General features: G+C 33.8%; 2 protein-coding genes across 6 annotated transcripts; one reads left to right on the top strand and one right to left on the bottom strand.

Moving 5' to 3' along the window:
• Window positions 1-1,359: 1,359 nt before the first annotated feature.
• Window positions 1,360-16,862, bottom strand: LOC123672297 (PHD finger protein rhinoceros). Of its 5 annotated transcripts, none has more exons than XM_045606352.1 (5): window positions 16,299-16,862; window positions 15,817-15,865; window positions 15,550-15,656; window positions 13,941-14,218; window positions 1,360-11,177 (listed from the first exon to the last, which is right to left on the bottom strand). In XM_045606352.1, the coding sequence occupies exons 3-5, from the start codon at window positions 15,613-15,615 to the stop codon at window positions 3,590-3,592; spliced, it is 7,932 nt and encodes a 2,643-aa protein (XP_045462308.1). In that variant the 5' UTR covers window positions 15,616-15,656; window positions 15,817-15,865; window positions 16,299-16,862; the 3' UTR covers window positions 1,360-3,589. The 5 variants fall into 5 exon arrangements, with proteins under 5 accessions (XP_045462308.1, XP_045462309.1, XP_045462310.1 ...); XM_045606353.1 differs by having other exon boundaries at window positions 16,085-16,838; XM_045606354.1 differs by lacking the exon at window positions 15,817-15,865 and having other exon boundaries at window positions 16,085-16,838.
• Window positions 16,863-20,441: 3,579 nt separating this feature from the next.
• Window positions 20,442-24,071, top strand: LOC123672300 (NTF2-related export protein). Its single transcript, XM_045606362.1, has 4 exons — window positions 20,442-20,598; window positions 21,340-21,426; window positions 21,689-21,833; window positions 23,645-24,071. The coding sequence occupies exons 1-4, from the start codon at window positions 20,596-20,598 to the stop codon at window positions 23,818-23,820; spliced, it is 411 nt and encodes a 136-aa protein (XP_045462318.1). The 5' UTR covers window positions 20,442-20,595; the 3' UTR covers window positions 23,821-24,071.
• Window positions 24,072-25,510: the final 1,439 nt, after the last annotated feature.

Genomic DNA, 25,510 nt, shown 5'->3' with positions numbered 1-25,510 from the left:
ATCATATAGATCAATAAACCTTTTTCCTACTCTATCAAAATTATTTGAGAGATTCCTACTAAATAGAATAGAAAGAGCGAGCAGCATTCTAAATGGCCTGATTCCCGATAATCATCAGTTTGGATTTAGACATAGGTACTCCACAATCCAGAAATGCCATAAACTAATGAACAAAACAAGCGAAAACCTAGAAAACAAGAAAATATGTTCATCTGCCTAGATATTGAATAACCATTCGATAAAGTGTAGCATGTCGATCTTTTATACAAAATCAAGAAGCATATGACGGACCAGTTTATTTCTACTCCTACTTAGTGATTATCTCAATACTCAAGCCAGAGTCCCACAGGGTAGTGTATTGAGCGCTATTGTACCTAATATTTACAGCAGATATACCACAAACCAACAACACTTTGATAGCAACCTTCGCAGATGGTACAGCTATAATGTCATCAGATGTCGATCCAATAACAGCATCTAATGCGCTCCAATTATACCTGAACTGGCTATACAAGTGGTTTATGAAATGGAAGATTAAAGTCAACAATAGTAAATCTGCATACATTACTTTCACTCTAAGAAGGATCACTTACCCCCAAGTACCACTCATCCATATTCCTATACCTCGAAAATCAGAAGTTATCTAGGGCTTCAAATGGACGAAAAAGTAACTTGGAGGACGCATATCAAGGCGAAAAGAACACAAATGAACCTTAAAGTGGCTGTTGGATAGAAAATCAACGTTAACCATAGAAAGCATAGTCTTGATCTATAAAAGCATACTTAAACCAATTTGGAGATACTCAATAGAGCTCTGGGGATGCAGCAAGAGCAAGCCATCAAATACGAAAATTCTCCAGAAGGGTCAAACCAAGACCTTGCGAATGATAGCAAATGCTCCATAGTATCTGTCAAACCAAACACTCCATAAAGGAGATCCCATATGTGTGTAAGATAATAAGACAACGTTCCACAAAATACGAGACCCGCACCAATGATAACGAAAACTTACTTGTCAACGAACTTTTCAATCTCACTTTTAAAAGAAGACTCAAAAGAGGACATGGTCAGAAGATCTTTGTGGATAGAACTCAGTCATCCGTCTTCGGATGGTAACTGTTCCAAATCAAGATCACATAAATATTTACTTATTACCGAATTGAGTAGATTGTAAATTTACAAGTGGTGCTCACAGAATATACTCTGAGAAATATATACTCTCTTTTTTTTAGAACTGCATTAATTTTTTCTCATTTTTAGAAAGAAATCCGGATCCCCTTCTGAAAATCTGCGTATACAGAATATTTTTTATTGTCTAAAAAAATTTTTATTGGAGTTTCAGAGAAAAATAAACTTCAATTTATATAAAATCAACAAGACTTTATTAGTTTCAAAAAATAAAAAAGTGATGTATATGGATGAGAATACAAGAACAATTCAATAGGTTTTGATTTTGAGCAAAGAAATGGAGCTGATGGATAAAATTGAAACACAACATGAAAATAAATTGAGTATAATTTATACTTCTTTCAACTAGGTATGTGTAGAATATCTTGTTAAAATTATACACTTACATATGTTACAATTCTTCCTGATGATGAATGTACAAATTTAAAGGATATTCCTATGTGCTTCTGACAATTTCTCAATATGGAGATTGAAAATTAAAATTCCAAAAATTATTTCAATGATGATGAATGAATTCCGTAAAAAATGATTCAATGTTGACCCAATACTTAAATTGGTAGAATTTGTTCTATTTATCATACAACATGACACAAACAAATGGCTTGTGTATTTAATACTTGAAGTTAATTATATATCTACACATACTTAAGACTTCACACATAACAGCCACTCGGTAAAAACACATTTCCATGTAAAAAAATAAAATTACATAACTATATAAATTTCAATAAAATCTTTAAGTAATTTATACTACACTGTCATCGAGGCAATGAGTAAAATAATAAAACTGTACAAAAAAATAAATGGCTTCAATAACAACAACCAAGAATTGCACCAAGCCATTTGTTCTGTACAATATTTGATGAATCTATAACGAATCTAGCTATCAAAATTGTCAACACGATTTAATCATTTTAAATGAAATATAATATATGTATATATATTTATAAATTAGTACTATTTCATATTCACAAATACCATAACTTACAATATGTACAAAAATATGAATACACGTCTGTAGCTGTAATTGACTTTGTACATATAAATTAACGACAAATATGTGCTTCGCTTAGACTTTGCACTTACAGTAAACAGCTCAACAACGTGATATAAAACAGGTGAATTTTTCGGCTATCTTTGTTTCTGTACAAGTTGCCTCACTGGTCACCTACAGGAAAGCAAATTCAGTTATGCAATTCAAGGACATACAATTCTCTTTATGGTCATTATTTAATTATATAATTTTAACATTGATGTAATAGCACTCTATATGAGAAAACATCAAGTCTTACTGAGATCAAGAAATATTTAATTCTGTACTTAATAAATAAATAAGTTAAGGCTAAAAATGTTCTAGTACACACTTTGCTTATTTCTCATATTTACAAATCGAAATTCAACTTATTTTCCCTTCCACATCAATTATTCAATACAAATGTAGAATAATTATTTAGACAAAAATGGTGGAATGTGTTTTCTAAAATCACTATAAAATAAACATAATTGCACATTGTCTTTGAATATTACTGCCATATTCCACAGATCTTTTCTAATTTCACAACATCCTACTTTTGAATATTTTTTTTTATTTAGAAAAACGCATTAAATTCTGATTCTATTTTGTAAACTTGACGTTGATTTGAATTGAATTTCTTGCGAATATTACATATACAGGGTGTCCCATAATTAATAGATCGTTGTGCAATAGGTAAATACTAGAGGTTGAAATAAAAATATTTAGTCAATAAATATGGTGACAAATGATAGATGCTAAAACAATATGGGTTGAAAGTGCAACATAACTTTAGAAAAATTGCAAAATTATTTCAACAGATGAAGATATGAAATCGAAAATTTGTTTACCATTGTTTTCCTCATCTCAAAAGAGAGCTTTCTACATACATAACCACATATTAAGTTTTTTATACTTTTTGGCCTTTTAAAGCTAATACTATATTGACTCCAAAAGAGCCATTTAAGATATTCCCCTAATAGGAATATTCCCTAATATAGGATATATCACTTTCTAAAACGCCAGTATAATAATTTTAAATTATCGCGATTTTTTAAAATTCATATTTCACTTTCAACACCCTGTATTTTTTTTAACAGCCAACATTTGCACCACATTTATGGAAAAAAATCTTGTTATTTCGATCTCTAGTATCAATTTTTGCACTAGGGCCCACAAGTTACAGGATACCTGCAACAGAACAAAAAATATTTGTCGATAATGAAAAATTCCAAAGCACGAAAGACTTTCAAATAATCTAATAAAGTCAACTATATCAATAAATATTCTATGAAAAATCGTCCTTGAAATGCACATCCAATATGCCTACCCGATGTTATTATTTATAATATACATACTTTACAGATCAAAATTCAATATACACAACTATCATCTAACTTCACAGTCTTTATTTAGGGGTAAGGGATCGGGTGGAAGTTGAAACGTCATTTCAGCCGAAGGAGGGGGCGTCGGTAGTGGGGGTGGGGGCTGTCCCGGCTGAGAAGATGGAGTCTCTTCCTTGGTTGTGTGAGAATTGTCTTCGATCGATGGTTTCATTATGTAAGCCGAACCTTCCTGACACCTACTTAGTTTCAATTTAATTGGAGTCACTTTAGGCGGGGAGCACCTATCACCTGCACTTGAACTTTCCCCCACAACCGAGGCACTACTTTTTATTTCGCTAGTCACTGAACGGTCAATGTCACTGTTCACGCTTGTCCGTTTATTCGTTTCCCCGTCCGCTTTCTTATTGAACCGAAATATCAATTTTGTTGGTTTCTCCATGTTCTTAGCTATTATCTCCACATCGTGCTTCTTTCTCTTCTTTTTCTTCTCGCTTCTTTCTTTCCTTTCGCTCCTATCTTTCTTCTTTCTCTTCTCTTCGCCGAACTCCGCCATCATCATTTTCCTGAATTTCATGCTTTCTCTTTTCAGATCTTCGACACTTGGCATCGGTATATTGGATATACGTTTTTTAGGAGGACGTATCTTGTCTTTCTTGTCGTCTATCCTAGATGACGAAATTATACTATTGTTTCCTATCTTTATTTTCAGTTTAGGTGCTAAGGGTTGTTGATCTGAAGAAGTTCTCGGCGGTCGACCTCTTCGTTTGCTGGTTTCATTAAAGCTTAAATTATTGCTTCCGGTAACGGAACTTCTTCTTCGGTCAGATAAAGTTTCATCGTCTAATGACAAATCGAGTTGCCTTAGTTCTCTTGAAAGAGCAGATCTAGCCTTTGTCTCTTTTTTATGTTGTTTAGTTTCAAGGTAATCGTCAATACCAGTTCTATAATCCCTGTAATCTTCTTTTGTTGGAATACTGGTAACTGAAGTCACAGCCTTCGGGATGGTCACAGTTCGATTAATGATAGGATCCGCTGGAGTATTGTTTATTGGAATGCTTGAAGGATCATCTGTACTCATATCCTGTGACCAATATTGGCGGAGTAGTTCTTTCTTCCTCATACGTCTTAAATTGGAAGTGCCAGTAGCGTTAGCGTTGTTTGCAACGTTAGCAGAAACCGAATTAGGAATTATGTTACTAACTACTATAGGATCCACCATCGGTGGAGGCAGAGGTGCTACGGTGGAGGTGTAATTCGCTATAGGTCCCTTTATTTTAACCTTGAGTTGATTCCTCGAATCCGATAAGGAAGCTTTGATATTACTGATTTCAGGTACTGCATTTTGTTCGCTCTTCTCTTTACACATAAGAGCAGCGTGTAGTTCTTTTTCATATTCTTCATCGATCCCATCATGTACTGGATTTTCGGTGGTCCCAGCGGCAAATGCTTGCAATAGGTTGGTCGACTCGTATTTTTGTTCTTCGTAGGTACTATTGTACGTTCTCATATCGACAGGGCCAGGCAAAAACGGTGGAACCAAATCTGGGAAAACGGATTTGGGGGGCTCGTCTTCCATCTTCAAACTGGTCGGTTCGCTTTCTTTAGAGTGATTTGAGTCGTCGAACGGTGTAGGTGGCCTCAAGTTGCTAAGGTCGACGAAAGACCTGTTCTTGTGGGAATTTTGTAAAGGACTAGAAAATTTAGGGGAATCTAAGCTGTCTTTCAAGTAGGAATTGTCGCATTTCTTATCGTGCGTGTCGATGGATTTCCGCCTCTCTCTCATCGATTTCAAGTCTGCCGTCTCGTTCCATTCGTCATCGAAATCAAGATCGTACACCGTGCCTACCAACTTCTGGATGGTATTAGTGTTGCCCATGATGTCGTAATCCAGATGTGGAGTGGAAATGGGAGGTCTACTCCTTCCTCTTCCCCTTCCCCTGCCTTTGCCCTGATATTGATTGCCTTTACCGGTAGAACCTTTACCACCTTTTCTACCATCTCTCTTACCAGCATTTCCGTGTTTGGACAACTCCGTTTGTCGTGGACTTTTACCTGGACTCTTGTTCGGAGATTTGTTCATCATTTGAGACGTTACCCTTGCTGAACACCTAGTCGGTTTGCTGGGTGATTTCTTACCCGTTGTAGATTTCTGACTCGGCGAAGAAGCAACCGATACAGAAACGCTTGTAGCGGCACTGCTAACTATAGGAGACTCTTGAGGAGGTGGAATGGTTTCCTTTTGTTGGATGTTCTGCAAGGAATCAACGCTGTTCTGACAAAGAGGCAGTGTCTCCTCCAGATGAGGTTCTATTTCTTTTGTAGGTAGATTTACCATCGCCGCCGTCAAGGCCATATTGTGTTGCGAAGAAGTAAAAGCAGCTGTACAAGCCGAAGGATACTGGATATTTTCTTCGGGCTTCTGTATCGGAGGTAAAACGTGTGGTGTCGGAAAAGGCGCGCCAAACGCGGGTGGAAAGCCTGTAGGACCTGCCGAAGGATAAGCTAACTGAGTATTTAGGTTGGGTCCTGCGAACAGGCTCACCGGATTGACAAAGGTTTCGGAGTACGAAGCGAATGGCTCGAGAGCGTTCGGCTGGAATGTTGGTATTGTCTGCGTAGGAAACAAGCTAATATCTATGTTCGGCGGTGGGTTCACCACCATCATATCGGATCGAACCTTGTTGGGATCTTCGTCGTTTTCGTTACGACGAGATAGCGAGCTTATAGACGACGCTGCCGAACTAGACGACGATCTACGATTAGGCAACAACGCATCGGGCCAATTCGGCGGGTGCATGTGGAGGTCAGGAAATTTGGTATTGTTCGGATTCATATCTGGCATCACTTCCATCATCGGCTGAGAGATTCTCTGTCCGTGCAACAGGTGAGATTGATTCTTTAAAACTTCCTCTTGCAAACGTGCACCTACGTCCGCCAATATATTGTTCACTTCGGGATATTTCTTATGATGTTCTTGATCTAGAACCATCGCAGAATATTGGTCCAAGAAGTTTTGGGAGTCGACTTGTGGAGTGTTTGTCATGAAATTTTGATGATGGCTAACAGGGATACTTGGGTAATTCGGATCGCTGGGCGGAACCCATCTTTCGTCACCCTGATTTGTCAAAGTGTCCGATAAACCTTGATGCTGTTGAATCGGAATGCTCTTATTGCACTCTACCGGAACTTCTGCTTGACAATTCATAAATTGGTCGTTTTGATCGTGATTGTCGAATAATTTGGATTGGGTTAGCTCTACTTTCATATCCAGGTTGATCATCGGCTTCTTTTGATCTTCCTGCTTTATCGGTTGTGAAATAACAGGCAGTTCATCATTCACATTATCAGGAACTACTTGCTCTAAGAATTCTGAGCGATCGTCATGTTTAGAATTCGAACCTATGCTAAGAGTGTCATCAATTTCACAACCGGTTGGCTTTTTAGAAAGCCCCAATCTCAACTTCTCCACCAAGTTCAGAGTTTCCCTAACGTTTTCTTCTCTGGTGTCGTTATTAACGATGGAAGTGTTAAATGTAAAAGGCCTAAGAATGTCGTCTTCCTTAGAAATTCCCAAACTATCGTCGAAATTATCGAAGTCGAGTAAATCTGTTTCTTTTGTTTGAGGTTGGGGAGAAAATATCGACCTGCTCATGTTACCTGAATTCACAACCATTTCTGTATTTTCCTTAATATTTTCTAATCTTTCGGGTGCCTGTTGAATTTCTGGTATAATTAATTGTTCTTCATTAGGTTTGGTTTCTAAAGTTTCTTCAGAGGTAGATACAGTTATTTTTTCATCCAATTCTAATAATTTTTCAGGCATACAAGGTTCGACCTTGGTAGATATTTTTACCTCTGTCATCGACTTGGTGTTGAATGTCTCTTCGGCAATTTTATTCAGACTCTTACAAGGTGATTTTTTAGGCGATTTTTCTTTCACAATCGGGTGTTCTTTGTTTTCTTTGAATGTTTTATCAACTAATTTTTCAGATCTCTCAGGTTTAATTTGTTTGTCCAACTGTTTTTTATTCTGCTTTTCATGCTTGATTTCTTCCTGCTTCGGTTTTTCCGTATTTCCGATAGGTCCAAATAATCTATCCAAAGTCGACTTGCACTTGTTTTCTTTCGATGCCTTTCTCTCTAAAATTTCCTTCTCTATATTTGATGTCATTTTATCGGGTTCGGACAGCACTTTTCTCCCAGGACTCTCTGCTGCTAACTTGGTATCTTTTTCCCTGACCGGAGATAGTAAGTTAGATGGCTGACATGTTTTTTCCGATGACTCAACTGGGTCCACTTCATCTGAGACGAGTTGTTTTTTCTTTCTATTTTTGGGTCCATCTTTGTCCACAGCGACAGGTTTGCCACTAGACAGATCTCTAGTCCCGCCACTAGTATTTCCGACCTCACTAGAATTGGATGAGCGTGGTCTTCCTCTGGATGACTTCCCTTTAAGTTTAGATTCTTCTCTTTCATGTGCCGGTGAGGGTAATTTCTTCTCTGTACTTTTCCTTCGGTCTGATTTTGGCGGTTCAACCGGTTGTGGAGCAGGTTGTGTTTTAGGTTGTGATGGTACGATATTGGATTTCTGAGGAGTAGAGGATGGTGTGGAGTTACCGGAGTCGGAAGCACTACTGCTAAATGTTGAGGACTTGGCTCCCTTGTCAAGAAAGGGCCGGTCCTTGGCATTAGCTCGCTTAACCTGATCTCGATTTGGCAACGAAATGAGGCTCTCCGATCGCGGTTTCTGTGGTTCAGTTTCTTCATCGTTATCATCGTCATCGTCACTTGATGAACTGCTACTCGAAGATGAACCTGATGAAAAACTACTGGAGGAAGACGAACTACTGATAGAGGAAGACTTTCTTTTGCTTTCAGTGATTCTAGCGGGTTTCTCGATTTCCAATTCTTTCTTAGGTTTAACGTCATCTTTTTGGCTTTTACACAAACTTTCATTGTCTTTCTTCATTTTGTCCGAATCGTTAGCTATCGTGTTATCTGCTGTAATTACAGGCTTGCCAAGTCCACTCTTTATGTGTTCTGCAGCCTTTTTAGCTGCTTGCCTTTGAGGAACGTATGCCAATAAGTCGTTGGTATCCATTTTGTCATCTTTCTCGTTCTCCGATATTTCCATTGGCACTAATTTGTCTTTTTCGTGTTTATCTGGTTTTTCCAATTTTTCAGACTTCTCCACTTTCTCGCTTTTGTCTGCTTTCTCGGTTTTATCCCATTTCTCGATTTTATTTACTTTATCTGTTTTTTCGGTTTTATCAGATTTATCAGTTTTGTCAGTTTTTTCTGTCTTTTCTTTGAATGTTTCTTTAGCATCTCTACTTTTGGCTCTCTGTTTCTGCGCTTTTGGTTTCTCTTCTATTTTCACTGTTTCATCACATTGAGAGGATAAAGAGTCTTTAGGCCTGCCAGTGGTGGTATTCTTCAAGTTTTCACTAGCCTTCTTAGCTGCTTGTCTCTGAGGTACAATCAAATTTGATGGGACGTAGTCTTTTTTCTTTGACGGGTTTTCTTTCTTCTCTTCAAGTTTTGTCTTTTTCTTATTTTCCGTACTGCCTTTGTCAGAAGTTTTAGAAGTGGAAGGTTTGTTTGAGAACTCTTTAACAGAAGCCTTAGTTCTCAATTTTTGCTGGGAATCGCTATTGTTGGCATTAGAAGATTTATCATCGTTTTTGGTAGAATCGGAACTGTCACTATCTGAGTAAATCGACGAAATTTTGGTTTTTTGATTCAAAGTTTTTCGATTATTCCTCAAGTCCATCAGATCATCACTATCAGTTCCAGAAAGACCTAACTGATGTTCTACAATACTGAGTTTAGATCGATTAAACGTCGAATTACACCATTGTTTTTTTGCAGGATGTTTAATATCTTCTTCACTACTACTTTCCGAATTGACTTGATTCGTTGAAATAGATTTTTTCCGTCTGTCTGTAATTTTCCTATTTATTTGCTTTTTGAGTTCCGTTTTCTTCCCAGTAACCGGTTTTTCATCGTCTGATGTACTATTGAATCTGTTCTCCTTATTTTCTTTCATTTCTTTCATCTTCTCATCGCTACTACTACTACTTCTACTAGACATACTACTGTATAAAGCTGAACTTCTTCTCTTCGATCCGTTGAAGTACACCTTCTTGTAAGGATTACTTTTAACATCTTTAAACAGTCCATTCACCTCGGCTTTCTTTTCGTCTTCAGATCCTGTAGGAGATTTCAATCCTTGTATTCTCGCTAAAATAAGTTCAAAATTGTCGGCATGATCCTGAGCTTGATCGTGAGAATACAGCCTGTCGTATATAGAAGGGCCGTGATTGGCTTCAACAACAGCGTTCATAACAGCGCTCGGCAAATTGATACCATTTTCCAAAACGGCAGTCTGTTTGAGGAAAATTTGCTCCCTCAATCGAAATAGTGAGCGAGAAAATTTTTCCCTCCGGGTCACCATATAACACAGGTTTCGGACTCTTTCCAAATCCTGTCTCAACTGTACGAACGTCTTCAATTTTTCCGTGTCGATATCTTCCGGACTGATGGCCAGAACTTCGATATCTTCAGTTCTAGGCGGCAAGAGCGGTTTGTTGTGGCCAGATTTCCTCTTCAGTTTCCAATAGTTGTATATGTGAGTCAAGGCCTCTTGGTCGACGTTTAGATTGATGGAAACGTCTTTGACGGATACGAATTTGTAGAATTCCGACTCGATCTCTTGTAATCTAGCGGCACGAGCTAGGTTTTTTTCTTCCGACGTCATATCTTTCCGTTTCCTTCTTCTGCTATCGTCGTCTTCGGAACCGGAACATATGCTCTTCTCTTTTTTGCTAGATTTGCTGTGTTTTTCGCAATAGGATCGCAGTTTAACTCCGTCGTCGGCATTCTCGTCTTCGATGATCGCCCTCATCTCCAAGCCGTGTTTAAACGCGCAAGTCACGTGATAAGCGGTCTTGCACGTCTTCACGGAACACTGGATGCAAGCTCCGACTCTCTCTCGACACAGCACACAAATGAGAGCCCAACGGCTAGCGGGAATACTGGAGATTTTGGTGATGGGTTCCATCTTTTCCACGCAGCCTATACTGACCTCCGGAATCCAAAGAGCGCAAGAAACGTGAGCCCACTTCTGACCGGACCTCGTACACTTCATGGCACCGCCCTTATTAGGACAAAGAACGCACTTAGGTCTAATGGCGAGATTGCAAGTGCAGCAGAGCCACTGACCTTCCGGTATCCGAGTGATTCCGTAACAGGCTTGGTGTACGCAGATGTTGCAACTATCACAAAAGACCATTTCGTTTCCCTCTTCTGAATCAGGGGACCTACAAACGTCGCATATAACATTCTCGTCGAACTCGATTCCCAGACCTTCCTCGTTCCTGAGAATGGTTTGTATCTTCTCCCAACAGCCCATCTCGAAGCGTTCCATCACCCTCTCCAGCTGATCTTCGTGTACCAGTCCAAGTCCGCAAGTCGCGCGTTCTGCATTAACTAATTTGAGCCATGCTACGTCGTTTTCGTCCAAGTCGTAGGAGCAGGCATCTTCTGCTTGGCCAGGAGCGTTGGAAAGAACGTGCTCGTCCACTTTGAAGTTTTCGTCCTTGGTTATACGGATGTATTTGTTCTTGGGTCTGTAAAAAAATCGAAATCAACTTATACTTTTAATTGGCCAATATGATGATAGTATAAGCTTTTTTGGAATCAAGAGAATATTTCCAAAAAAATTGGATAACTCGACAATATGATTATCAGAATCATTTAAAGCCTAACATTGGCGTTACATGTTCTTGGTTCACAAGATGATCTCAATGTTCCAGAAATATCAAACATGGATTAGATATTCCTGAATAAATTAGACTACCATGAAGAATCTAAATGATGGCTGTGCGGTTTAAAGGTCAAAGGTATTCACAATACGACAAAAAAATCTTCAAAATTGAGCTAGAATGCAGTTTCTCAAGCTAAAATAAATTTTGTTGGCGAACAATTTCAACTGTGTACAAAATTCTGTTGGATCAGTGGAGTCAGAGAGTGTATTGAATAAGTGTGGTATTGATAATTGTTAATAAACTTCTCAAGTTCAACCAATGTTTATTTTCTCTAATTCTGTGGCCAATCTGTTCTTTCTGCCATACCTTGTAAAACAAAATATCTATGGAAATACTCCATCAATTTAAAAAAAATCCAAATAATTAGAAAAAATAACGTATAATTCTCTTACAGAAAGCTCTCTTTAATTTTAGGGATGCTCACAACAGAAGGTGAAAGTGAAGTATGTGAAACCAAACTTCAACATTATGAAACGAGATTAATAAAGTCGACAGTAAACTTGTTTTGATCTAGAGATGAATGATTTGGAATATTAATACATCATCGCTCCCATCAATAAATCAGCTGATAATTTTTTCCCGTGAACTAAAATAAAAAAAATGTCGACTTTATTAATCTCGTTTCATCGCCCCTCCAGAATCATAAAAAATTGAAGCAAAATATCAAAAAAGAAATTCCGAACCAGTGCAATCCTCGGTTTTTTTGTCTATTTATGCTGAATTTCTCATAGATTTCTCCCTTTTTCTCTACTACACTTTTGTAAGGCTTGTTTCAGAATTCTATATTATTATTATTATTAAATTATATATATTCACCATCTTGTAGTTTGCCTGACAGTGTTGATTGTGTAAATTTGTTTTTGATATTCGGGAAAAATTTGGCGCCTTATTCTACTGGAATAAATGTAATCTTAGGTTTTAGTGCTTGTTCCTCATTATACTGAAATTGAAGGACAGGTCTTGAGTTATAAAAGAAACGAAAAATGAAGTAAAATTATAAAAAACATAACTTATAATTGTTATGGACACTGTTCTTCTTAATTTGAATATGGAATTGCTTCCAACAATATAAACTTTCTAGAATAGCTGAAGCTAGACCTATGCATAGCTGCTGAAAAAAGTATTATATTATCTATATAGATATATATGATAAAGCAGTAGACTGATCTAACTCTACATTGCATAAATTGATGTACAAATTGGGTGGGCGATAGGAAAACACAAACAGAATAAAAAATTTCAGGTTTTGTCTGTATTAATACAAGAAATAAAACACTTGATTATACGTTTCACAATTTTAATAAAAAACTTGGATGGAAGTGAAAAAAGTTATGGTCCTTTCAAGATAGTTTTCAGTTTACCAAAATGTCTAATGGATTATCGTAAATACATAAGTATTTTTATTTTCATCAACCTTATCTGTTTTAACGAGTATTTCAATTCTTAAATTAATTTTTAGATATAAAAAAATTATTATTCCTCAATTTACTTCACCATCAAGTCAAATGATACGATAAATGCTTTCGGTGGATTTGGCTTCACATTAATCGTAACTGAATCAGTCGATTAAACAGATTAAAATAAAAAACAAATACATATTTTTTTTATTTCATTTTCGAACCGAATTTCATTTTATAGTTTGCCAAATTTTTTTTGATGATTGAATTGTACAGATTACAGATTAAACTGTTAAATTGTCAAATTTTTTTCCTTGAATGATTCCCCCCCCATTTATTTGTTATGTCAACACTATTATTTTGTTATTTACTTTTTCAACACACTTGACAAAAAAAAAATGAAAAATTATCAATAAAAACATTTTTATCAAATATTCAGCCACGGAATTCGTACCAAGGGTTATTAGTTTCGAAATTCGAAAAAAAAAATTACATCTCCGAAATTATAAGTGCTAGAACCTTGCAGGAAGAAATACTGTATTTAGTATCATTGTAGCAATATATTTTTTCAATTTCATGATTATGTGTTTCTGGGTAATGATTTTTATAAAATTTGTTACCATGATTTTTTGCATTAAAAGTTCATGAATCATTTTCTCCAGCTAGGAGGATCAATACATTATAACAACTGATTTTTGGACTGATTTCATGCAAATAGCTTTCATAGTTTCCAAGAAAATCTTTGGCTACGAACGTATGAATTTTTTCATTTCATTTTTAGATTCCACACATCCCAAAATTTGAAATTTTCATGGGAGATTGAACATTTTTTTTTTTAGCGAATTCCAATGCTTTATAATTGAAATTAAAAAACCAAAATTGTGTTGTGGGCTTAATATTCCCTTAATATATTTATAATATTCTTTGAAATTGTCTAGTTTCTGGATGAAGAAAAATGATCAAATTTTGAGTCTGATTCTCTTTTTGTTTCAATTGGAAGTCACCAGTCAGATTCAAAAATAGCCCAAAAAGGGGCATAGAACTCAACAGGATGGATGCGAAGAGAAGAATTAATCGTTTTCTCATCACTTGGAGAAAATGGATCTTTTCTACTTGAATTCCAGAGAGAATGAGGTGTGAACAAATTGATACCAAAATATGTACTTACAGCTTGAACTCGTGTACCAACTTTCTAGCATTCCGAATAATAGATACTGATGGCTCGGGTAAGGAATCCGGATTGACAGGAACTTGAACTCCCCTTTCCCATTCCTGTTTCCATTGATCTTGAATTATCCAGTATTCATCTATAGAAAGAGGTTCGGAGTCTGGCAATTTCATTGCGCTGATGAGGTCCTTACGGAATAATTCTGCGGGGGCCTCATTCGAATTTCTATTATAAATCCTGGCCAGGGTGGCGGCTTCTTCATCTTCCACCGCCATGCGCTGAAATTTTTTTTAGAAAAGATTAAACTTGTCATCATATATATCTGAAATGTGATATCAACATTTCATTATTGCGTTGGGGCTATAACTTCCCCACCAAAAATCCACAATCCACATTACCATGAATGTGATTCCACAAAATCTAAGTAATAATTCTTTGATGTAATTATGTTTTCTGTTATAGCTATTCATAATCCATCTTTAGGTTTTCTCAAAATCATTCAATACAACAAAATGCTTGATTTTGTTGATTACTGAATATTTGATTGAATGTAGTTTTCACGTTAAATGAATATCTCTCATATCCTCAATGATAACAAAAAACATTTATCCAATTTCACAAGTTGATGAAATATAAAGCAAATTTCTTAAACAGGGTAATTTACAACACTATATGAGAATGACAAATATGAAATGAAATAAAATACTCAAAATTCAGTTAAATATTCAAAGATCTATGTTTACATAATAAATCAGAAAGAATATCTCTAAATTTCATGAATCAAGAAAATGTAATATTTCAAAGCAGATATCCTAAGCACAGATAAATTAGATGACATTGGTTTTTTAGTGTGCTTTAGTCAGCCCCTTTTCACTATGCCTTTTCAGGGCTATTTCTATTCCTGAAGATCCATGATTAAGCCTCAAAATAGCACATTCATCTGAGAAATAGACACAAAAAAGGCATAGTCTAATAAAGAGTTTAAAAATTTGTTGAATCCTGGAAAAGATGAAAAAATTAAATACCCGACATATAAGCAACTAACAATTGACCATAAACAGAATATCCTTGAAAAATATGGTAGTTTTGGTTTCATCCATCCTGGTTATTTTCAATTTTCTATGTAAAATAAAGTTGTTTTTTTCAAGGATATTTCTTCCATGTGAAAGAATTGAAATATTTGATTTGATTGATGTGGACTTCACTGGTCTATATACCACAATAAGAATCAGCAAAAGTATATACGTTATACATAAATTATACTGAGAACATTTTCACCATTTGGAAAGTTTCTACACCATTTATTTAAAAAATTTTGCCATGTGAGTTAATACCAACATTCTAGTCATTAATTATTAAATTGATAGATTAGAAACACTTCTTTAGATTTGAAATTGTGTATATTGAAATCAGCAACAAAACCTAACAATTGAGAAAGAGAACAGATGTTGAGTACACTGAACTCAATCAGCTGATCAAAGGACATAAACAATTCTGTTTTATCGTTAGTATTATTATGTACTTTATTCGCTGCTTTTTAATATATTCTTGTATTCCCGTTTTTTTTTTAAACCAGAACCAATTTTCATAAATGAATAACCATAGATACCTTTCGCCTTTTGACGGGTACAAAGCCATCTTCAGAACGATTAGGCCTTTTTATTCTCTGGGACATCGCACTTATATGGTGCACGTAAGTAATGCCTTCCTCGTAACCTAAAACAAATATAAAAATTAGAAACACAATATTGAATTTATTGCTTATACCTTCACATTCAATTGGAATATTTAGGGATACATGCCAGAGCTAACACACAATTCCAAACAATATGCACTTTCATCAAATAAAAGCTCAAATACAACATAATGTACTCACTACATAATTATCCATTTGCTGGACATGTACCATAGGTAAATATCTAAGTCTGAAACAAAAGGTTTCAATTTTAAGCCAACTAAATTGCTATGATTCGAATGTTATATTTATTAAAGACGAGAAACTACACTGATTTGATCATAAACTAATACTGAAGAATATAGAAAGAAGAGAATAAAAAGCAGAATCAACTTATAGCCTATAGATTTGTGCTAAACATACACAACCACACACAATAGCCTTTATAAATACCCACATAAATACATACGTTTGAATCAACAATAGTACAATTTGAAATCCATGCATATTTGACCATTTTTCATCAATAATAGGTAATAATATCGTGAATACAGTGTCAAACAGTAAAGGTGGCTCCCATGTCTAACATTGTAAACATTTCCACAGTGGTGTATCTCTAGCACAAACCAAGTACTTCATAATGAAAAACAACATGTAAATACCAATTCATGGCATTTATTTACCATTTCTCTAAGAATTTTCATTATTCCGATTGATTTTCAAATAAATTTTGTCAAATCAACTTCACTAGACTCCATTTATTGGTAAGCCTAACAACATTGACAGGGTAGGTGGCGCCACTTGAAATCTACGACACAGCACGAAAAGAAAACTAATGGTTCCATCTTTGTCTTCAGTCAAATTAAAATTTTAAAATTATCGCCAATAACAATCATTTTTACTACTTGGTCGATAGTTCTGAATGATGGTTTTTTACATTCATTGTTATTTTAATATCTGAATAGAAGATATGCAACATTTTCAGAAATTATCATTTCAATTGTATCCCTTCTAATTGTTATACTCTGTCTCTCTTTTTCATTCCAATATGTCCTCACTCCTCAGTGACCGACTCACTCTTCACATTCCTGAACGAAAGGCTAGTTATTTAGACACGAAAGTTAATATTGGATCATTCTTCCTCTGTATAATAAAAACTATAAATATTGTAATCAATTCATTACTTTGAAGTGAAGAGAACTGCACCACAGGTATTTTAATTGTTTGGCGCCTTCTAAATAGAACGTTTAACCTGAACAGGAATAGTCACGTGACAACATCAATATTTTTGGCGGGGATAATTTCTTTCCATTTTATAATTGATATCTTTGAAATGAACCATATTAACGCTTAACGTTTTTTATTTTAATAAAGATGCATAATCAATAATTAAATCATTTAAGTCCATAATGTTACGCCCACTTTTATGAATACTCGCATGCTCAATCAAAATTGGTCGTACGTCATCAAAAGTCGATATATTACTCAATTCCAAATAAAACTAGCAAGATGAAATTGCTATTTGATCTAAGATTTTATAGTCTCCTGAATAAATTAAACCATATATTCCAGTGGCGGATTTACCAGCAGGCTGAAGCTTATCTATGGTGGCAAATTTCAAGAGGCGGCAGATTTAGCTTATTAATTTTTTATTTTGATTTATAGTATTCAAAAATCATAATGCACAAACAAATTACTATTTCGAAAATAGGAGAGAAAATATTCAACAAAAATGATGGAGCACAAATCATAAAACTAGAATTTTATTGATAGAAAATGTAATTGATATGATTGTGAACTAAACTATCAAAATTCAGATGCGGCAAAAGTTGAATAGCCTATAGGCGACAAATCTGTAAATTCATGTATTCACAGGAAGGTGCAAATACTCCTAAGAAAAACAATGAATTGATACCGCGTTTTCTCAAAAAAATAATGTTAGAGTTCAGCCTGTATAACTCTTTTTAAACATGCCTAGAACAAATCAAATCGATTAGTCCATCTAGCGGCAGCTAGATGAACTTGATTATAGAGGGCAATTGGTCCATCTAGCGGTGAATAGACAAACTTGCGTAAGAAGGACAATAACTCTTCTAGCGGCCTATAGACAAACACAGGACAATTAGTCCATCTGGTGGTAAAGGAACGGTTGATGACCGTTACGTGATATTTCCATGTTTCACTCGATGACTGAAAGTGGTGGATGTAACTCACGTGTTTTTCGAAAAATCTTGTTAAAAAGAAAGTATAGTTGAAGGTGTTGAATACGAAATATCTAAGTAATAATAAACTGTATTTTTTTTATGGGACTTCAAAACAAATAAAAATACACCCATATTAAAAAAAGTCTAAAACCAAAATTTAACAAAATACATATTTATTATTTATTTACTGTATTCTGTGATCAGAACAACTGTCTTCCAAAGTAAACTAAACATGTCTTCTAAGCATAAAATGCCAAATATAAAATCTACGTCGCTGCAAATCATTTATCTCTTTGGATTATTATATTTTTCTATAAATTTATATGTAACATCTAAACATTGAAATTTGCCAAAATAGGATTGATGTCAAAAAAAAAATTGCACATTCTAAAAGGTCGCTTAATGGAATTGTTCGTTGCTATTTGGTTGTTGAAAAATCTGTTCTACATACTTACATTGAGCTTGAGAGTCATAAGGATCCATGATCCTACCTCCTACCTAAAAGTAATATGATTTGATTCAAATCATTTGATTTATGCCTTTCGCGGTAATATAAATCGCAGTGACGTCACCTGCGCGTGAAAGACAAGTTTGTTACTGCGTTCGGTATATGTCACGCACCATTCCCATCGTAAGCTTTCCTAAGCTTTCGGCAAATCACAACTTTCGCACCACAGAACACTAAATATATATTTAGTGTTCTGTGCTAAGAACTAACAAGAGTGTGCATAAACGCCACCAGCACCAGCGTTGCCGTTCCTACGATAATTATCGTTTTGTACGATAATTTGCTGCTCAGTACTATGTACGATACCGCATGTACGATAATTTCAGTGTACCTATCATTTCAGCTAAAGTGTCTATAGATACTAAAAATAAAATGAAACTCAGTATGGCCAGTTTTTAGTAGGAAGAAATCATTTGGTGGATTTTAGTAGTTTTAAAAAATCTAACCGAGACGGTTGGGAATGTCTAGACTCTAGAATGTTCCGATGAATCAATTCATCGTTCATTGGGGTTCTACGTTCTACGTGGCTCTAGAAGAACGAACCTACTTAAACATAATAAAATCATAAAACTTCTTTGGTGGCTGTCTGCTGAAAATAAATACAAAGAATCATGGAATATCCGAAGGGTAGGTGCCTCATTAAAAACAGATGGTGTTCAAACTTCAGTTGAAAATATAGGTACCATTATCTCATATTTGGTATTCTATTTAGTGCAAAAAAATTGTTGTAACAGGAATTTCATCGACATATTTGAGTGGCTGAATATTTTAGATTTGAATATATTCATTTCACACAACAAAATCGTTTTTTTGATGACCTTTATTTTATAGAGAATTTTTACGAAGATACCTATTTCTTCGTATTTCCAATCAATTCAATTATTTAGATTCATATTATTTTATAATATGTGGTAATGGGAGCAAATGTTCAATTGTTGAAAGCACATAACAAAGACCATCAAAAATATACTGCCATTTCAATTGAAAAGGGCGTAATTGAATTAATATGAAAAAGGAATACATGACAATGCATGTTAGTTAAATTCATTAATTTTAATTCAGAAAGACTACTGAAGCCAAATATAATTATCAAAATAAATTTGTTACTTGAAATCGTACTTACAAACTTCAACCCTAAGTATATGTATAGGTGTCATTAAATAATAGGATCCTTGAATTATTTCCGAAAAACGTATTTTTTATTAGTATTTCAGATTCAATTTCGAAACGTATCTAGTACCTCGAACACTCATATTCAAAGAATTTTGTATTTGGGTATTTTTTTATTCGGTTTCTTTTACATCTTTGTCAACGATTGCATGTTTTTTGCAATATCCAAGTTATTTGGGAAAAGAACTTTTATGGAAATGAGTAATTTCTGAAAAAAAAAACTAAAATAACAGAAACAATTTTCACGATGTCATAAGTAAAATTCGATCCATTCTTTCCAGGGGGGGGAACTGGGGGAACGTTCCCCCATCAAATGGCCCGGGCACCTCTTAAATTTTGCCGGCCCTCCAAGAATTTGACATACTAAGGCTCAAATAATTACAAGATCAGAAAAAATTTTACCTTCAATACATTTTGTGAAAACCCATATTAATGAACGGCAAAAAAATGACGTCCCAGAATGGCGGAAGCATTTTCAGTATTTTGAAAATCTGAAAGTTCCCCCCCCAAAAGTGGGGCCTGGATCCGCGCCTGATTCTTTCACGATTTCCTCAAAAAATTTCTTGTTTTATTTTCGAATCTGTACGCATCTCTACTATCTATCCTATTCATGAAGTAAAATTTAACCATAAGAGACATAAGAATAAGGTGTATTCTGAATAAAGTTAAAATACAGACAATCTGTGAATAGGATAATACAGGTTCTCTGATCTTGTCTGATAATTAATAAATTATTCATTAACCGTTTCGTCTAAATAAAAAATATATTACTTATTCGATACATTGCTTGTTTTTTCATCCTTTTCCACAAATGATCATATTCTCGCAAAAATTTCCTTTATTTCGAATGTGTACGATAAATATCAGTGGGATACGATAATATGTACGAAATACGATAATTTTAAACACGGGTACGATATTTTAGGCTTGTCGACCTGGCAACGCTGAACGCCTCTGAATTCTTAGGTTTAGTTCTTAGTTCATAGTCCTTAGTCCTTAGTTCTTAGTCTGTGATTATTCATTTTAGTTTTATATATTTCCTTCTATTGTAGGTTCGAGTTTTTCTATTAATTTTCGAAACATTAGAAAACAGTTAATATGGTAAGTTACCTAATACTTATATGATTAAGTATTAGGGATTTGCATGAACTATTAATATAAGTTTTTATTTCATTTATTGAAAAAAACATCAACAGGTTTTATTCAATAAGAGGATCATAAATTCAAAGATTGCAAAATAATTTATATTGCAATTTATTTGGATTTTAATTACAGATTCATTATGTTTCATTCTGTTATCGAGACCAACTGCGAAATAATACAGACATTTACTCTGAAGTTTCTGAATAAAATTTACTAAAACTTAAAAAGTTTTGTTTTTTTGTTGTTTTATTGTTAAAGAAAAGAATATTTTGAAAATGTGACAAGATGCTTAGGAGATTGAAAAATATTTTGAATGTGGCGTAATGTATAATGCCTCTGACCTTATCTTGTATTCTCTTTTTTTTTTAATATCTTGTAGTTGGACCAATAATAACTATAACACATCACAAGTAAACCAGATCTATTAACTATAATTCTTGGTTTTAATGAAAATCTTTAAATTATTAAAGCCAAAATTTATAAGGTTGTTATGATTTATAACTTAATTTCCAATTGAAAGATTGATTCCATACAGAGTGTACTGTATAAAAAATTTCATGTCCATCTGCTGTAATGTCATTATTTTTGTACATACATATCATTCCTTCATTATAATTGCATAGTAATTTCTTTCATTATCAGATGATATTTCATTTTGTGAATTTAAAACTGATTGTGAAATAAAGTATATTCTTTTAGTCAGTCCGTGGGAAATTGGACCAAGCATGTAGAGTTGCCGAAGAATTCACAAAACTTTATTATGAAGCAGTAGATAAACGAAGACATGTAAGTATATAACTATAAAGAATTAGAGAAAGTTTTTTTTTCAAAATGTTTGAAATTAATTTCTAAAGAGTTTGTGAGTGTTTGAGTTTGTATCTTAATATGTACATGTCACATTTTGAGAATCAATACAAAACTTTCATTCTCCCTCAAATTTAAATATTATTTACATTGTATTTTGGCATTGTAAATATTTTTCCAAATACCATTGTGGTTATGCTTGTATTGCCTCATTGATTCATTTTTAATATAACTACAATTTCAGATGATTTCTCGATTGTATTTAGATGAAGGACTTCTAGCATGGAATGGAACTGGTGTGACTGGAAATGAAAAAATCCAAAAGTTTCACATGGATTTGCCTGCTAGTGATCATACATTGAGCACATTAGACGCCCAACCAATATTGGGTAACTATGAAATTATTAATTAAACATTAAACCACATTGTCACACTAGACCTTTTTCGAGTCTGTTTCTGGGCCAGACAGTGTGTGCTTAAAATGTGCATGCCTTCTCAACTTCTTCTTACTCTCGAGTCAAGCATGAAATTCAACTGGAGTTTTCTCCCTGGAATGTCAAAATACAGGTTGATCAACACCATTTTTTATCTATTTGACGTGGTATAACTCAAATTATAAAGAGCACTGTAAATTAGCTTTTAATTTCACTTTTTTTTTTGTTGACTGTATGGTTGTCTTAATAGCTAAAATGTAATCCTCATGAACAAAACATAATCAGAAATTAACTTCAAGGTTTGCACCCCTGTAATTAGTTAAGGGTGAAACAACCCTCAACTAGAATTGAATTTATTATGCAGGGTGTTCCACCATTGATGCGCTGCTTTATTACAGTTCGGTGCTGAAATTTTCGATTTGACACAATATCATCAGAGTTACATTTTCAAATTGTTTAAAAATACACAGGGTGTACCAAAGAAGTGTAAATGACTAGTAAATGTTTTTTCTTATAGAACATCCCGTTTTTCATTAAATTTGTATGGAATGAATGAACCCATGTTTGTTCGAAGTTTCACATGCTTAAACTTTCCGTTTTTGGGATTTTTCATAAATTGAAAAGATTTTGAAAAAACCTAATAACTTCGAAATAAATTAATTTATTTGAATGAGATTTTGAGAAGAATACTAGAAGAACAGAGGTAAGTATTAATGACTTTTTGAACATCACTGTGAACTTCACTAAGTGTTCAAAATAAGACAATTCTTTGATGACTTATTCATTTGTTAATATCGGGCTTATTCCAAATGGTATACAATATATTTTATGTTTTTTTTTGGTAGATAGAAAGAGAGAGCAAAATTTATTGATTTTTCAATTGAATGTCTATCAATCGCACTTGTCCAGCCAGTTATTCTATACAGTTTTATATTACATTCTATTATAAATTATCTTTGGTAGATAACATAACATAATTGTTCAAATATAATAAAATTTTCTACTCAATAAAAAAAAAATGCATGGTGTACCATTTGAAATAAGCCCAATATCAACATATAAATAAGTCATCAATGAATTATCTTATTTTGAACACCCAGTAGATTTCTCAGTGATTATCAAAAAGTCAGTACTGACCTCTGTTCTTCTAATATTCACTTTCTAAATCTCATTCAAATAATAAATTCATTGATTTCGAAGTTTTTATGGATTATATTTAAAAAAACACAAGTTTGTTTTATAAGATCAAAACTAATTGCCATAAAAAAATGAAAGCTTACACCAATGGATTCTATTAAAAAAAATGCCTGTAGAATGGTTTTGTTTCATTTTTATAGCAGCAGTAATAAAGAAGTTACTTTTCATTTCACACCACTTTTCATCGATAGCTTGGAAACAGTTGAATTTATAAGTTTATGATTACCACCAAATTTATTCTCCCAAAATTCGAGCCTGAAAATGCCTCTGAGATCCCCTCACTAGATAACGAATTTGAGACATCCAATATAAATGTCTAAAATATTTTTTCTGTACTTTGAATGCAGCAATTCTCTAGTAACGTTTGCAAAATATTCACCACCTCTTAGTAATATTTCTGTTGTTACAGTGGAGAGTTGTCTTGGTTCCCACTAGTTTTTTTATTTAAATTCAGTTTGAGTAGTTTCACAATAATTTTTTGTTAATTTATGGTATTAGAGATTAATGCTGTATAAAAATTTTTTCTGAGGGAATGAATTATGTAAAGATCAATTTCATATTATTTTCAGATGAAGCAGTTAATAAACAATTAACTGTTATGATCCAAGTGAGCGGAACTGTTAGGTATCACGATAAGATACCCAAAACGTTTCAACAAGCATTTGTTGTAACTGCAGATGGTGGCAAGTGGAAAATTGTTAGCGATTGTTTCAGACTGCAGGAACCCTTATCAGATAAATACTAACGAGTTACAGAGTTAATTCTGATTCATAAAATGAATGGAGGTACACGATCTCACCAAGAAGCCGAAGCTCGTGGATTTTATCATTATCCTTATCCTTCTACTGATATGTCTGATCCGTTATAGAAGAGGTTTGTTTGAAGTTGTGGACAGTAAAAATACAGTGAATTTGATATTTTTAATTTGTAAATACGTATAAAAAATGTTCAAGGACTAAATGTTGATTATATATATTCTGATGAAGAAAACCTAAATTTGAATAATTTTTATTCCATAACCTAAAAATTTTGTTCCTTGGCCTTCACACAAATGAAAATTGATTTTTTCTTTAAATATTACTATGATTATTTAGGGCCAGTTGCACCATTTGCCTAAACATTGATTAAAAATTTGAAAGTTGATTACTCTATGATTTCTCAAGAGAAATCAGAAATTAATCAATGTTTAGGCAAATGGTGCAACTGGCCCTAAATGTTATTTACGATTATTTAATAAGCAGTTTTAAATTAAAAAGAAATCTTGTTCGAGAATTCATCTGCAATACAAACATGAATATATCACAATTTTGTCATTTTTTTATGAAGTTACATAAAATTCTACAATAAATTATTAGCCTACTAGATAAATCTGGCTCTACACAAAATCATTTATATAATGCTGTTTATTCGAGCAGAATACATAAGATTATCCCTTTCATGATAATAGTTTTCATTCATGAATTTACAGCTGTTAATAATCATGTTTAATTCTTGATTTTATTATTTATAGGACAAAAGGCAAGTCTAATATGTCTGAAATGTATGTTCACTGATTAGATATTATTTGAAATAATTCTGGTGACTCAGGTTTGGCATGGGTCCCTTTTTTCCTTAAGGTGGCGCTATACAAAGAATTAACCAATCAACTGCATCATTTTAAAATTTTCATATGTTCTGTCAAAAGTTGTGGATCTTGTTATTATTGTTGATTTAACCTCAAAACGATCTGAGCGCCCTGAGAAACGATGCGGAATCATCAAATGAAAAAAGACCAATACCGTTAAAATCCAAGAAGGCTGGTCTTTCAAAAAATCGCCACTTTAATCTTATGGTTTTTCAAGAGTAAGTGAGCTCACCACTGTTTTAGACATCTTAGGTAAGTCATAAGTGTAGAATTATCAAAATGAGCAAGAATGTTTTATCTTCAGTCTTACCAATTGGTGATACCCATTTATTTTAAGGGTGAGTCTTTATTAGACAGAAGGTACAACTAATGTGAAGTTGTAGTAACCACTCTAAATTACAAGCGCTTAATGAATGTTTCAACAAAAATGTTGTCATATTCAGAAAATAACAGAACTTCAACTTTATGAAGATGAGAACATCGTTGTCAAAAAGTCAGTTAAACGATTATAAATATAAGAATGAGGTAAACTTATCAAAATAAATAATTTCACTAAAATTGCCTATATAAAATATGAAGATGCTTCAATTATGAAATTTTATTGTTCAAATTTAAACTGTCTTAGTGGTGACTGTTTGAAATTTAATAATAATGAAGCTCCTTTCATTTTGTAAAACCATATATTTTATAAAACACCAAAGAATACTAATATGATCACATAATATTCAAATTTTTCAAGCATTATTTGTATAAAACACACGGAGAGGAGCATTTTTAAATCATTATTAGGTATACCTAATTTCTCTTCTGA

This window comes from Harmonia axyridis, chromosome 2 (genome assembly GCF_914767665.1).
Source record: "Harmonia axyridis chromosome 2, icHarAxyr1.1, whole genome shotgun sequence".
Taxonomy (NCBI): Eukaryota; Metazoa; Arthropoda; class Insecta; order Coleoptera; family Coccinellidae; genus Harmonia; species Harmonia axyridis.
This window is presented reverse-complemented; position numbering and strand designations above follow the sequence as displayed.

Bases quoted from the DNA above. Each gene is read 5' to 3' on its own strand.
- LOC123672297 (XM_045606352.1), bottom strand. From the start codon at position 15,615: ATGTCCCAGAGAATAAAAAGGCCTAATCGTTCTGAAGATGGCTTTGTA. The intron at 14,219-15,549 runs GTATCTATGGTT...AAAAAATTTCAG, and splicing joins TACCCGTCAAAAGGCGAAAG to CGCATGGCGGTGGAAGATGA. The intron at 11,178-13,940 runs GTAAGTACATAT...ATTTTTTTACAG, and splicing joins TTGGTACACGAGTTCAAGCT to ACCCAAGAACAAATACATCC.
- LOC123672300 (XM_045606362.1), top strand. The intron at 21,427-21,688 runs GTAAGTATATAA...CTACAATTTCAG, and splicing joins CAGTAGATAAACGAAGACAT to ATGATTTCTCGATTGTATTT. The intron at 21,834-23,644 runs GTAACTATGAAA...TATTATTTTCAG, and splicing joins AGACGCCCAACCAATATTGG to ATGAAGCAGTTAATAAACAA.